At 34.4% G+C, this 14,527-nt stretch overlaps 1 protein-coding gene across 4 annotated transcripts in view; it reads left to right on the top strand.

Moving 5' to 3' along the window:
* Nucleotides 1-14,527, top strand: part of LOC113514209 (P protein-like) — a 62,564-nt gene that overhangs the window by 23,909 nt on the left and 24,128 nt on the right. Inside the window, exon 3 of one of the 4 annotated variants that reach the window (XM_052892981.1) lies at nucleotides 12,547-12,650. In XM_052892981.1, the coding sequence (XP_052748941.1) occupies nucleotides 12,547-12,650 (104 nt within the window). Of the gene's footprint in view, nucleotides 1-12,310; nucleotides 12,651-14,527 lie in introns of all 4 variants that reach the window. The other 3 variants (XM_052892980.1, XM_052892983.1, XM_052892982.1) reach the window with 3 other exon arrangements.

The raw sequence follows: 14,527 nt of genomic DNA, 5'->3' as shown, positions 1-14,527 counted from the left end.
TTATATCATCATTACCACTGCTGGATATAGGCCTTGGGGAAAAGGGATTCTTACCAATGAGATCTCACAAGGCCATTGCTAGCGATATACCATAACAGGTCGACCTGCACGCGGGTCCCCCTGGTAAGAATAGTGCTTAATTTTTACAATATATTTAATAAGGTTTTTGTTAATAGGCCAACTGGCCTGCTTCATCTTCATCTATCATCCCTCAATGGTACCCCGCCAGCGTATGCCGATAGCGCAGGCGGGGTTACCATTCCATTTTACTTGTACTTTATATTTATATAATTTATACATATTATATATAAGTCATATACTTGTAATATCCACTTATTAAAATAACAAACACATCTGTTATAAATGTTTACATTTACACGCAATAAGTCATCGACGTGGAATTTTAAATTAATTAAGTAGCACAATTTTAAGAAGTATTATTACCGGAGGGAGACTTTGTACAAAAGTCGATTGCTTGGGTACCTCTGTCCCATTCGTGTTTCAACCGTGAAGCAGTTGTGTTTGCATGGCTGTGTTTCTGTTTGAAGGGTGGGATATGGCGTGAATTTACTGGGTACAGAGGAATAACACCCGAGTCCTCAGGAATGGCGACGCATGGGGGTATCATGGGTGAAACAGTATGCTCTGTTATGTCCATGGTACTGCTCATGTCTATAGGCGACGGTTACCACTTTCCATCAGGTGGGCCGTCAGCTTGTTTGCCATTCTAAGTTGTATAAAAAAAAAAGTATGATGTACTGTTATTTTATTAATTCCAAAAGATATATTTTATATATTCTATATATGTATATAAATATTTTATAATTGCTAGTTATCAATTCTCTTGTATGATTTTTAACCGACTTGAAAAGAAGGAAATTCTCAATTCAGTTGTTTTTTTTTTCATTAGACGATAATGAAATGATATATCGTTAGCGCAGGTACCCCACCTGGGGGTACACATACACTGGCGAGGCACCAATAAGGGATGATAGTTGAGGATGAAACCCAGATCAGTTAGCCAACCGTGACGAATACATGTGGAATTCAGCACGATGGTTTCCAGGGAGGACCACGTGGACGTTGACCTGATAGAGTATGTTGCTAGCAATGGGACTTGTAGTTTGCATTACTAATGATTCCTTCTCCCCCCCCCCCTCCGTATTTTTTCCTCCGCAAACAAGCTGACGGCCCACCTGATGTAAAGTGGTAACCGTCGCCTATAGACATGAGCAGTACCATGGACATATCAGAGTATACTGTTTCGCCCATGATACCCCCCATGCATTGTCATTCCTGAGGACTCAGGTGTTATTGCTCTGTACCCTGTGAATTCACGCCAAAGATATTGCTATATATTACCTATGCTTAACATTCATAATGAAAATTAATACTTTTATATATATATATATATATATATATATATATATATATATATATATATATATATATATATATATATATATATATATATATATATATATATATATATATATATATATATATATATATATATATATATATATATATAATAACACATGTGGGATAAAAAATAAAAAACAATTCAGACGAATTGAAAATCTCCTCTTTTTTTAAATCGGTTATAATTAAAGTTGAAATTTATAATTTAAAAATTATATTTACCGTACTGTAAGTATTAATCACGATAGAAACACGAATGGGACAGAAGTGCCCAAGCAAACGACTTTTGTACAGTCTCCCTTTTACATATATATAATTTCATCCCAACCATCTGGACGAGTGGCGGTTCTCCACCGTGCGTTTTTCAAGGCACTTTCTCCCACGCACAACCACTCTTTGGAATCAACTTCCAGCAGCAGTATTTCCGAACCGATACGACAACATAACCTTCAAGAAAAGAGCATATTCCTTTTTAAAAGGCCGGCAGCACACCTGCAATGCCGTAGGTGTTGTGGGTGACCATGGGCGGCGGTAGTCACTTACCATCAGGTGAGCCGCATGCTCGTTTGCCCCCTGTGTTGTAAAAAAAAAAGGACCGCAAATTGATGACATTGTTTTTATTCCTATGCACGACATGACCATACTAAAATAATCTATTACATTTCAACTTCTCCATCACTGCTGCAATTTTACCCGCGACTTCTAACTTTTACCCGCGACTTCTTCCACGTGACTAGAATATTTTCACAGACCTTGGTAAAAAGTGGTCTATCCAGCAGCAATATTTCCGAACCGATACGACATCATGACCTTCATGAAAAGAGCATATTCCTTTTTAAAAGGCCGGCAGCACACCTGCAATGTCGCTGGTGTTGCGGGTAATCATAGGTGGCGATAGTCATTCACCATCAGTTGAGCCGCATGCTCGTTTGCCCCTTGTGTTATAAAAAAAAACATGCGTAACTCATTTTATATTGATTCATTGATCGTGTTAAACGATAACAGACAAACAAATCTCACTTTCATATTTATAATATTAGTAAGGATTCCGTCATTCCTTGCCCTTATCACACTTATTAAGACTAACCTTGTGCAATGAAGTAAGCACAGTAATTGCGCCATCTATATCTATGTACGTCTGTGTGTGCTGTAGTTGAGATCTAAAAACAAGACATTTATTCATTTACTAGTTGTATCCCACGGCTTTGCTCGCATGAATCGGTAAATATTTCTTATAGTTTCTGTTTAGCATTACTACTGCCCACTCACTACTTCCTATGCTATTGTGTTAGGTTGACTGTTGACTGGAAGAAATCTCTTTTAGAGATAAGTTCGCCTTTGCTAATATTGTTATTAACTACTTGTTATCGGGGGGAAAGGGATTGTTAGTAATGAAGACTGAGAATCCCATTGCTAGCGATATACCCAACCAGGTCGATCTTCTCGCGGTTCCCCCTGAAAACTACCATGGTTTATTCCTGATGAATTCATCATGATGGGCTAACTGGCCTGCTTTAATTCTCATCTATCACGCTTCACTGGTGCTCCGCCAGCGTATCCCGTTAGCGCACGCGGGGTTACCATACCAATTTGACCCATAAAAAAAAACTACTTGTTATCACCGTACGTTTAAGTGTAATAAAGTAGTGTACTAAATTAGGATATAACCTACACATGTATCAAATTTTATTCAAATCAGTTCAGTGGTTTTTGCGCGATTGATCTATGAATCATTACAAATGATCGCATTTATTATTTTCATCAACATTTTCATTTCAGCCGTTAACTGTCCACTGCTGGACATAAGCTTTCTCCATAAGTGGAGTTTTGCTAGTAATTGCCAAGCTTGGCAGGCGGGTTGGCAACTGCAGTTAGGCTTTTAAGTATGTTTTAAGAGGTGCTTCTCCCTCTGCCATTAAGTTCCCTTAGTCGCCTCTTACGACACCCACGGGAAAGGAAGGGGTGGCCTATTCTATACCGGGACTATATAGACAATTTATAATGTTATAGTACATTACTGCAGCGGCCAGCAACTGAGGCATTGATGAACGAACGTGCAAATGTGGGCCGAGGCGAAGTCGAGGCACACATACGTGAGTCCATCAATGCCTAGTTGTGGCCAAGGCTTGTATAGTACTTTTCTCAAACAATGCGCGGAAATCAAAAACACAATTTTATTTTTTAAGTTCAATGACGAATAACGAACAATAATAATTTTTCACGCGCCATAATGTACCTTTGTTTTTTTTTTCAATAAACAGCTTTCTATTTGCAAGCCAGTTCGAAATTTAAATAAAACCTTGTATTAGTTACCTCCTTGGTAGCCATGTTTCGAAGTCAAAGGTCATTCCATTTTTAAATTACAGGACAGATATGAGTTTACATAGTATTTATCTGGCCGCAAAACACGACAGATATGGATTATCATACAACTTTTGCCGGCCACTGCCCGCAAATCTGACCAGTACGGCAATTTTGATTTATCTCTAAGAAGATTGTCAAAATAATGCTCATATTTCCAAGCATGTTTGAGAAAATATAATTTATTTATTTTTTGATTTATAATACTTCTAGATAGTAAAAGGTGGACTGAACACTATATGGCGTTATAGACCAATTAATTGTAGACAGAAATAGCAGAAAAGCCATCTGTCTGTACAATCTATTTCGGAAAACTTGGGATTATTCCTGCTTTCTATCTGCCATTGGAATCTGGCGGCTTTTGACCTTGGCTGGTTAAAAATATACATTACAAAATATGTATATATTTTACATATATATTTATCTACACACTACATCTGTAATTTCTTTTGTCTTGGACCCATTTTATTAGTAAAAACCATAAGTTTTTTTTTCTATAGTAATATAAGTATTGCCTATACATACATACAGGCTTTTGTCTGATATGTCTACAAAACCTAATTTTACTATTACACTGTTTTGTTACTTTCTTTCAAATTAGGAATTTAACACAACAGAAAGGGACAAAACAGTTCAATATTTATAATACGTTTATAAGATGTTTGATGTTTTAATGAATAAGAGGGAGACATCTTTACCGTTAGGGGGCACTTTTATATTTTCTATCCTATCTTATTACTATTATAAGGTCAACTTTATCACGTCAACTTCCACGCGGTTCCCCCTAGAAACCACCGTGGTTAATTCTTGTTTTTTTTTTTTATTGTATATTAATTAATTTAGTTGTGATGACCCAACTGGTTTAGAGGTCCTAGCATGAAATGTTTTTCAAAACTTCAAAGTCGAACGAAACACATATTTGATGTTAAATGTACATGATACATACCGTTTAAAAATATTAAAAATACTAAATAATTTACTGAGCCAATTTCGGTGTGAACAAGAACACAAAATTGTATTCGATAATTCAGAATTTTATTTCATGGTAGACAGGGGGTCTACCAAGGAATGAACGATGATGAATGATGCTTTTATCCTTATCTCTCATTTCTAATTGGTCAGTCAGTGTCAACATATACCGGGTTTCCATTTTCACTTATTAAAAAAATAAGGAAAAATATTGATATAATATTTCGCTTCCTTAGATTTTTTACATTTTCAATGATCTCTTATTTTACTTAACCAATGCTGATGCAATTTTAGATATGGTGTCCTTTGTTTGTTTACTTGTCTACAGACAAAGTATTATTCTTGTTGCAAAAACTGCGCGGCGAACTCTCTCTGCGTTTCTAGAAACTTCTCGCTATGACGTAATCGCTGAACCGGTTCGAAGCGGTTCACACCAGTTGCAAGTTCATTCACCCCTATATGCTTATGTTGCTTGTTTACTTAAAATTAAACGCTTAAATTAATGCAATTGTATTAGACGAAAAGCTGTTGGTAGGCAGTACCTATGGTATATAGTACTATAGAAAAAAAAAAAAAACGAATAAAAACCTTTTGTTTTAATTAAACTAACTAAATTATAGAATACACACATTAAAAAATTTTAATAACTAATTAAAAAATATAATAACTTGGTATATACTAAAAAATCTAACTCAAACTTTAATAATAAATAAAAAAAAGAGTTTTTTTTTAATACAGTAATTAATAATAAATTAGTCTAAATTTTGTATTTTAAAATTTTTTTTCATTATTCAGTACATGTAATTGTGGTTTTGAATTATTTAAAACCAAACCACATTAGTAAATAGTAAGCAGGTGACAACCCTAATATCGAATACGTCGCCAAGTTCTCGAGCAACGTACCAGAAGTTGATGTTGTATATGAAAGAAAACTGACTAAATCTAAAGTACATATAATATTATTGTCTTGATACATTTTAATTATTTTTATTTTGACTTTAAATATTTAATTAAAAAAAATTAATAGAATGAAAAAAAATATATAAAGTTTAACTCCGCAAAAAATTTTACTTTATTCGTAACAAAGTTAATGTTGCACCGAGACGAGAATAAATATTATTTGGTAAAAATAATTCTAAAATAGTTTCTCAATTTAAAAAGATGTGTGTAAATTATACTAGTTGCATCCTACGCCTTCGCCCGTGATTTATAATTGAATTAAATATTAAATAGCTTTTTACAACCTTCCTCTAAAAATGAGTTATCAAATTCCAAATAAAAAAATCATTCAAACAAATCAACAATCAAACAGTTTCGATTAATCTATCAATCCTATTTAAGAGGCAACGCTCTTGTCGGTGGAGCTCTTGCCACTCACTACGATTTTCAGCGAGTCTCTTCACCTCTTGATACGACACGACACCAACTCCTTCCTTCATCTGCCTAATGTAACTATGTCTCGGTCTCCCTCTTCCCCTCCTTAATATATTAGTATATATTGCAGACAAAAACTTAGTATATATTGCAGGCAAAAACATAGTATCCTCAATTTTGAAGTCGAAGTGAAAAAAATTAAAAATATGTCGTTATGCAATCATCGTTTACCAGAGGGAGACTTTGTACAAAAGTCGATTGCTTGGGTACTTACCTCTATTCCATTCGTGTTTCTACCGTGAAGCAGTTGTGTTTGCATGGCTGTGTTTCGGTTTGAAGGAAGGGATATGGCATAATTTACAGGGTACAGAGGAATAACACCCGAGTCCTCAGGAATGGCAACGCATGGGGGGTATCGTGGGCAAAACAGTATACTCTGTTATGTTCATGGTACTGCTCATGTCTATAGGCGACGGTTACCACTTTTCATCAGGTGGGCCGTCAGCTTGTTTGCCATTCTAAGTTGTATAAAAAAAATCATCATCATCATCGTCATAACAGCCGTTATCTGTACACAGCTGAAAATAGGGCTCCCCCTATTGGGAGGTAAACATGTGGTATAAAAAAAATAAAAACAATTCATACGAATTGAAAATCTCCTCTTTTTGGAAGTCGGTTATAATTAAAGTTGAAATTTATAATTTAAAAATCATATTTACCATACTGTATATATTAATAAAATCACTATAGAAACACGAATGGGACAGAGGTGCCCAAGCAATCTACGACTTTTGTACAGTCTCCCTTTGATATATATATATATTGATAAACGTATATACATATTTTTTTGACTTAATACATAGATGTTTATCTATCACGAAAAAATATTAGGCGCTCTAGGTTGTACAATATAGTTTAGGGGTAAAAATTAGCACTCAGTATAAGATATTGTCGAAATGCGACATCTATTTACATCTATGTATCTCTATGTACTTTACCGTACCAACATTTTCACGTAGGAACAATTACTACAAAATTTCTGTTTACAAGACAAGCGTCGCTTGAAATAACATGAATCATTTATGGATCAACATTATTGTTTGTGTCAGAGACTTGTTTCCCTGGATACTTGTATCCGACAAACTATGAACACGTAAGCAGTTTTAATATGTGAAAAATAATATTATTAACTTTTAGAACCACTTGTCCAAATATTGATATAACATATATAGATAATTTATTCATAATTTAAGAAATTACGAGTTTAATTTTATTTAATTATGTCATACCTATTAAAAATTTCTTATATTCTATTTTAAATTTGAGAAAATATCCAGTTTTTCTGTGTAGTAATAATAATAAAAATATTTAAAAGTAACATTAATTTATAACAATTAATCTTTCCCATAAGTCTTGTCAAGTTTTATCAGTAGTTTCCACGCTTGGCAGGCGGATTAGCAACCGCAGTTGCTAATCCGCCTGCCAAGTCTTTTAGTAATGTTTTAAGAGGTATGCTGCTGTCCATCCCTCGCCCTCCCTTAGTCGCCCCTTACGACACCCACAGGAAAGGAAGGGGTGGCTTATTCTATGCATTTTTTTAACGTCTGGAAAATGCTTTATGCAGACCCATACTTGTGACCCATACACCTTGTGGGAAGTGAATGGGTACTGTAGGAATCCCCCCGTAAGGTGGGGGTGTGCCCACCAAAAACCAGACGATATGTTGGAGACATGGGTTCGCTTTCGCATTCACCACATCTCCGACGGCAAGGCTTATTCTATGCCTGGACCATAGGATACTTATGAACTAGGTTTTACCCGTGACTTCGTCTGCATGATTGGGATATGTTCACTGATCGAAATAAAATGTTACCTATATCTTTCTTTATCCTTTATTCATATAGTATGTGAATACCAAATTTCATACATACATATCCGTCACGCCTATCTCCCATTGGGATAAGCAGAAACAATCCGATTCAAACAAGACCTCTTTCGCTTCTTCCACATGCATCAATGTATTCATACACCCTCGCCAGTTACGGGTACTTTTAATTTGGCCCTTTTTCAGCACGTCGCTTATTTAGTCGATATACTTATACGTCCATAATAGGGCGGCCTCTACCGACATCTGCATTCATGCTCAATAAATTAATTATATTATGACATTTATATACACATCTGCATTCATAGGTATGCATATCAGCATACTACATAAGAAATGTTTTTTTAATTTATGTATAATATGTATACTGTTGGTGTGCCTAATTCAGAATAAATAAATAAAATAAATCTCTATCGTAATTCTTCTTTCGTCCATCCTCTCAAAATGGTTTAACCAATGCAACATTCCCTCTTCGATCTTTATCACCATATCGTCATTTAGTCCACACTTCCCTTTGATCTCACTATATCTCACGCTTTCATAGTGATTAATTTTGTTAAGGTATTAAGATGTAACACACTTTTTTAATATAAATACTAAGGATTTGTTTGGTATTTGTTGATGGTATAATCATTGTATTGCGTTGTAGAATCTTTATTATACATAATTTACATTGGACACATTAAAAATATTTAATATACAATGGCAGACTTATTTAGGGAAAACTGTTCATATTAATTAAATTATAAAATGAGACACATTTTTTTTTTTTACAGACGAGCATGCGGCTCAATGGTAGGAAATCCCACAACACCAGCGGCATTGCAGGTATAGAATATACTCTTGAAGGTTATGTTGTCGTATTGGTTCGGAAACTGTTCTGGAAGTTGATTCCAAAGAATGGTTGTGCGTGGAAGAAAGTTAAAAACGCACGGTTAAATTATAAAATGAGACTAACGAACAATTCTGAACACTCCATGATAAATTCGGTAGAATTCACATATTAACTAATTTTGTAATATTCCTTGAAGCAAAGCGAAATCTAAAAATTTTTTTAAAACTGAAGAGAGGTTTAATAGTTTAAATTTCATTGATTTTCCTTGATCGATGTCAAAGCAAATGTCAAGGGCACAGTCAAATATAGGACTCGATTATATTTTAACTAGTCCAACACCCGTGACTTCGTCCGCGTACCCGATGTAATATATTGATTGACGGAATAAAAATTAACCTATTGGACATAAGATAATTCTCCATCCCAAGTTCTGTATGTACTTATAATAAATTGTATGACCGATTGAGCCGTTGTGACTAATAATAGAGGTAAACACAGAGGTATAGCCTAAGATCTCATCGATAAATTCCGCACGTATCTCTTTGATTAAACTTTGTTTAAATGAAAGATAGAGAAAATATTATACAATGCATTAGTTGCCTGCTCCCTGTTAGTCGCAAAGCATATTTCCTGTGCACCTAGATAGAGAATTCCCTTGACTGGTCAAACTGCGAATGACTCATGTCGATGACAATGAGTCATTTGCAGTTTGGGCGCCGAATGGTTAACACTAGGCTCCGAGTATCGATTTATTAATTTGCCTGAAGATGTCTCGTTTAAAGGTGAAACACGTGTCGCAACATATGCGTGGACTGAATGACGGTCGAAGATTGATAACTTATATGGAAGGTCGTAGAACTTCTACTAATAAAGATAGTAATCAGACCTCAAATATTGTCTGTCATGCATACTAATGGTAGCGGAATTAAACAAAATAATTTTAATCGACTAAGTATTATATTTGCTGGCCGTGTGGTATCAACATAAAATAGGCCACCCTTCCTTTCCCGTGGATGTCCTAAGAGGTGAACTATGGGATAGCGAGGGATGAGCACAAGCATCCCTCTTAAAATGTCTCTAAAGCCTAACCGCGATTGCCAAGGGGGGAAGGGATTGTTAGTAATGCAGACTATCAGTCCCATCGCTAGCAATACACCTTGTCAGTTTGACCTCCACGTGGTCCCCCCTGGAAACCATCGTGTTAAATTCTATGTCTATTCATCACGATGGGCTAAGTGACCTGCCTTATCATTATCACCTATCTGTCATTCCTCATTGGTTCCCCGTCAGCGTATACCGTTAGCGCGTGCGGGGTTATTTCATTACCACCCATTAAAAAAAACCGTGGTTGCCAATCGTGGCAACTGTTAGCAAAACCCCTCAAGGGGAGGCTTATGTTTAGCAGTGGGCAGTTAAAGGCAGATATGAAGTATTATATTATTTGCGTCAATGATATGGACTTCCACAAAATGGCGCATAGTTGTAAAATGCTCATGTCAATGTCGAGGTGAAATACAGACGGTCCTTACAACACTTTCGTTCTGAGATGTTTCGGATATAGTCAGGTTGTTTAGCTGGTAGGAGTCCGACAGTACCTACACGATTCCTTAAGACATTTGGGTTTTTTTTTATGGGTGAAAATGGTATGGTAATCCCGCCTGCGCTAACGGGATACGCTGGCGGAGCACCAGTGAAGGGTGATAGATGAGAATGAAAACAGGCCAGTTAGCTCATCATGGTGAATTCATCAGGAATTAACCATGATAGTTTCCAGGGGGTACCGCGAGGAGGTCAACCTGGTTGGGTATATTACTAGCAATGAGATTCTCAGTCTCCATTACTAACAATCCCTTTCCCCCCGACATGTGGGGTTTGCTTTATAAACTTGATATAACGTACTATATATTATACTTGTTTATATTTATAATAAGTTTACTATTGTAATCTTTTGGAGGAAACATTAAAGAGTAGCTATCTATCTATATACTTTATAATCTAAGGTCTGAATTATGCATTTTTCGTGACGTAAAAAGAAAAGTTGAAAATAAATGAAAATTTTGTTAATTTTGTTAACTCATCATGCTTTTTGATATGATTTACACCAAACGGAAGTTTATTCATTTATATATACTGTAACGTAGGGTTGCCTATATAAAAAAGTCGCTATTAAGGGTTACCAGCAGTCATGTTCTAATTGATGGTCCTATAGTTTTTTTTTTTTTATTTAGTGTAAAAAGTAGTAGTAGTATTTGATGGCAAACAAACATACGGCCCGTCTTATTGTAAACGATGTTACCGTAACCTAGTTAGTTATAGTTACAGGAAATTGATACTTTTCTATACGACAACAAAGCCTTTTAGAAAACGGGTAAACATATTCATTAAACATAATCCGATCACGAAAACGAAGTCGCGGCTGTAAACTAGTGTTACATAATCAACAGAATGCAACACCTATATAAGCACACTTGCACTCATTTACGGTTTCATTAAAAAGATTATATGTTAAAAAGAATCACAAGAATCAGTTGAAAATTGAAAAAGATCACATGGTGTACATAAAAAATTCAGCCAATTATGTGCCTCATAATTTTTTTTATGTCGGTTCAAAATACTACTAGATGTGCTTGGTTACTATCAACGCGCAATATAATGAATTATTTATCAACCTATGTATGTATGTTTACTCATAGCCTTTTTCCTTATTACAATTCACTATGGTAACACGTGAAGTTGTTCAATTTTATTGTTGCCATCGTGGTATGTATATTATGAAATTACTATTGTTTTCTGTAAATGGTTATATATATATATATTTTTATTTTATTGTAATAGGTACACATTATACACACATACACAGAGAATTAACAGTTTTATATTAATTTATACAGTACAATAATATTTTATACAAACTAACTCTTCAAAAATATGCTTACACAGCACGGTGAAAACAAATAAACAGCCAAACAAATATAAATTATTACAATAAAAAATTATTTAACCCGCTTGACAGGCGAGTTGGCATCCGCAGTTGGACTTTTGGTGATGTTTTAAGAGGGACGCTGCCGCCCATCCCTCGACCGTTAATTCTACCTATTTACCCATGCGAAGCCGGGGAGCCTCTAGTTTTAAAATATATATATATATATATATCGTTTAGAATTTATTTGAAGAAAACTACTAATACCATTACTGTATTGTCTATATTGACTATTTTGAATGAATGAATGAATGAGTATACTTTATTTGCATTATACAATATAGGAAATAAGCAAGGCAATTTACAAACACAACGATACAATTGTATAAGTACAGTAAGGCGGTCTTATTGCTGAGAGCAATCTTTCTATTTTCTTCTCTAGATCGATATAAAAAAAAACTCACACAGTGCCTTTGTCTTGAATAACCGCTTACAATAGTTTTATCGTTATATAAAATTTTAAATTGCATCTTTTTCAATCTAGATCTCACATAAAAATATAGATGGCGTTGGCTTCACTTACTAAATTTAAACTGTAAATTAGACTACATTAATAAAAAAAATAAGCATACCCGTAAAATAAAGCAAACCCGTTAGAAATTCAATAAAAATGAACAAGTTATGACACTTAATTAAAATGGAGAGACTACGCAATCGTATACGCGTACTGGGGAAGAAGAAAAATGACAGGAATAGTGTATACTCTATGGTGTCCAGCAGAGACCTGACTCCTGGCAGTTTGGAGGTGTGGGTGGATCTGCCTGATGAAATCAAGTATGACCCATTGTTCGCGCCCTTCAAAGACCTCTACGAGCGACATCATGGTGAGACATTTTTTTTATACCACTGTATATTTATGTAAATATTTATTTAAATTTCTGTCGTCATCATGTGTTAGGTTGACTGAAGACATTTTTTTATTACCTTTTTGTTGTTACTGTATGTTTTAGTATATATATATATATATATATATATATATATATATATATATATATATATATATATATATATATATTGGTATAAAGAACAACTAGTCTTAAACAGACTTAGTATTATATATACTAGACGATAAAATATATAATCATACTAAACGTATTTTAGTAAGCAAAATTTCTAAATTGACAAGCGATTTTTATTATTATATATGAATGTAAAGTGACAGACAATACGCAGTTCTGATTTAATTATAACCCACACAATCGCAATGTTACTTTCTAGTACGTTTTTTTACAAAGTTGCACAATACAAGAGAATAAAGAGAAAAATTATAATAAATTATTACTATATCGGTAAAAAAATAAATAAAACCGCTCGCCGATCTAGAAATTTATCTTCCAATTATCTTTAATTACGAAATAATCAACAAAAACTACTAGCTCGATTCTAGCGCCATCTAGTATGTCGTATCCAATTTTATATGTAGGCCGTCCATCTTTAATAACAAAAAAATCATTTGTATATTATGAAACAGAATGGCAAAGAAGCTGATAGTCCAGCGGATAGAAAGTGAAATTCGTTACCTACAGACAATAGCAGCACCATGGACATAACTGAACACAATTTGATATCATGGATTGCCGTTTCTGAGAACTACGCTGTTATGCCTTTGCACCTTGTATTTCACTGCATTTTATGGGTGTTCTAGTTGAGGCCCCTAGATGTTCCTCATAACATTGGGTATCCTAGATTGTAGACCAAGCAACTGGTGCTATTGCATGACACTTATTTTTTTTATATCCCACTCTTCGAACCCAAACTATAAAAATAAATCATTACGTTTCTCCATCCAAAGATTGTCTGGAATTCTTAACGATACGGCCACCCATTGTTTTCTCGGTGCAATCTTTCCCTATAATTGTTTGTATTTATAATAAGTTTACTAATGTAATGTTTTAGAAAAACAATAGAGTATCTGTCTATGCTTGTCGTTTGTACAATTTTTTTATTGTGCAGTAATGATATAAATAAATTTAAATTACTTAATACTTATTACTTGAAAATTAAATGTAAAGGACCATACACAAGCCCGAAAGGTTTATGTGGTACTAAAAATTCTAACCTTATTTTTTTCAATCCATTTCAAAAATAAAGAGATCCTCAAATCGATTGTATTTTTTTGTATTTGTTAAATCATAACTTCGTAAGTTGTCGAACGATATGAAAAATTCTTTTTTTTTTATCTGCAAGGATATACTTACAGATAAGCCTCATAGAAATCGGAAGAGTAGTTTAGTTTTTAAACCAAAATGATTGGTTTTGCCACAATTACAGTGAATTTACAGGGTACAGAGGAATAACACCTGAGTCCTCAGGTATGACAACGAATAGGGAGTATCATTGGCAAAACAGTATACTTTGTTATGTCCATGGTACTGCTCATGTCTATAGGCGACGGTTACCACTTTCCATCAGGTGGACCGTTAGCTTGTTTATCATTCTAAGTTGCATAAAAAAAATTTAAGCCGCATTTTTGTGGAACACGATCTTATATACCATATATATGTATTTACAAGGTAGTTGAATAAACAATCCTAGTCTTTATTCTTATGCTTAAACCCATCCTTGCAAACACTGTCGGTTTAAAGCAGAAACAAGCAGAACAGAGGTCTTTTATGCCAAGTTTCCCTCTTATTAAGAAAATAGATAGATAGATAATTTATTTACATTACTTACAGTACACAAATTACAATAAAAAAACATA

The sequence above is a fragment of the Galleria mellonella genome, unplaced genomic scaffold (assembly GCF_026898425.1).
Source record: "Galleria mellonella isolate WM207_F2 unplaced genomic scaffold, CSIRO_AGI_GalMel_v1 utg172, whole genome shotgun sequence".
In the NCBI taxonomy this organism is placed as follows: Eukaryota; Metazoa; Arthropoda; class Insecta; order Lepidoptera; family Pyralidae; genus Galleria; species Galleria mellonella.
Note: the sequence above shows the minus strand (reverse complement) of the source record. Positions and strands in the feature narration are given on the sequence as shown.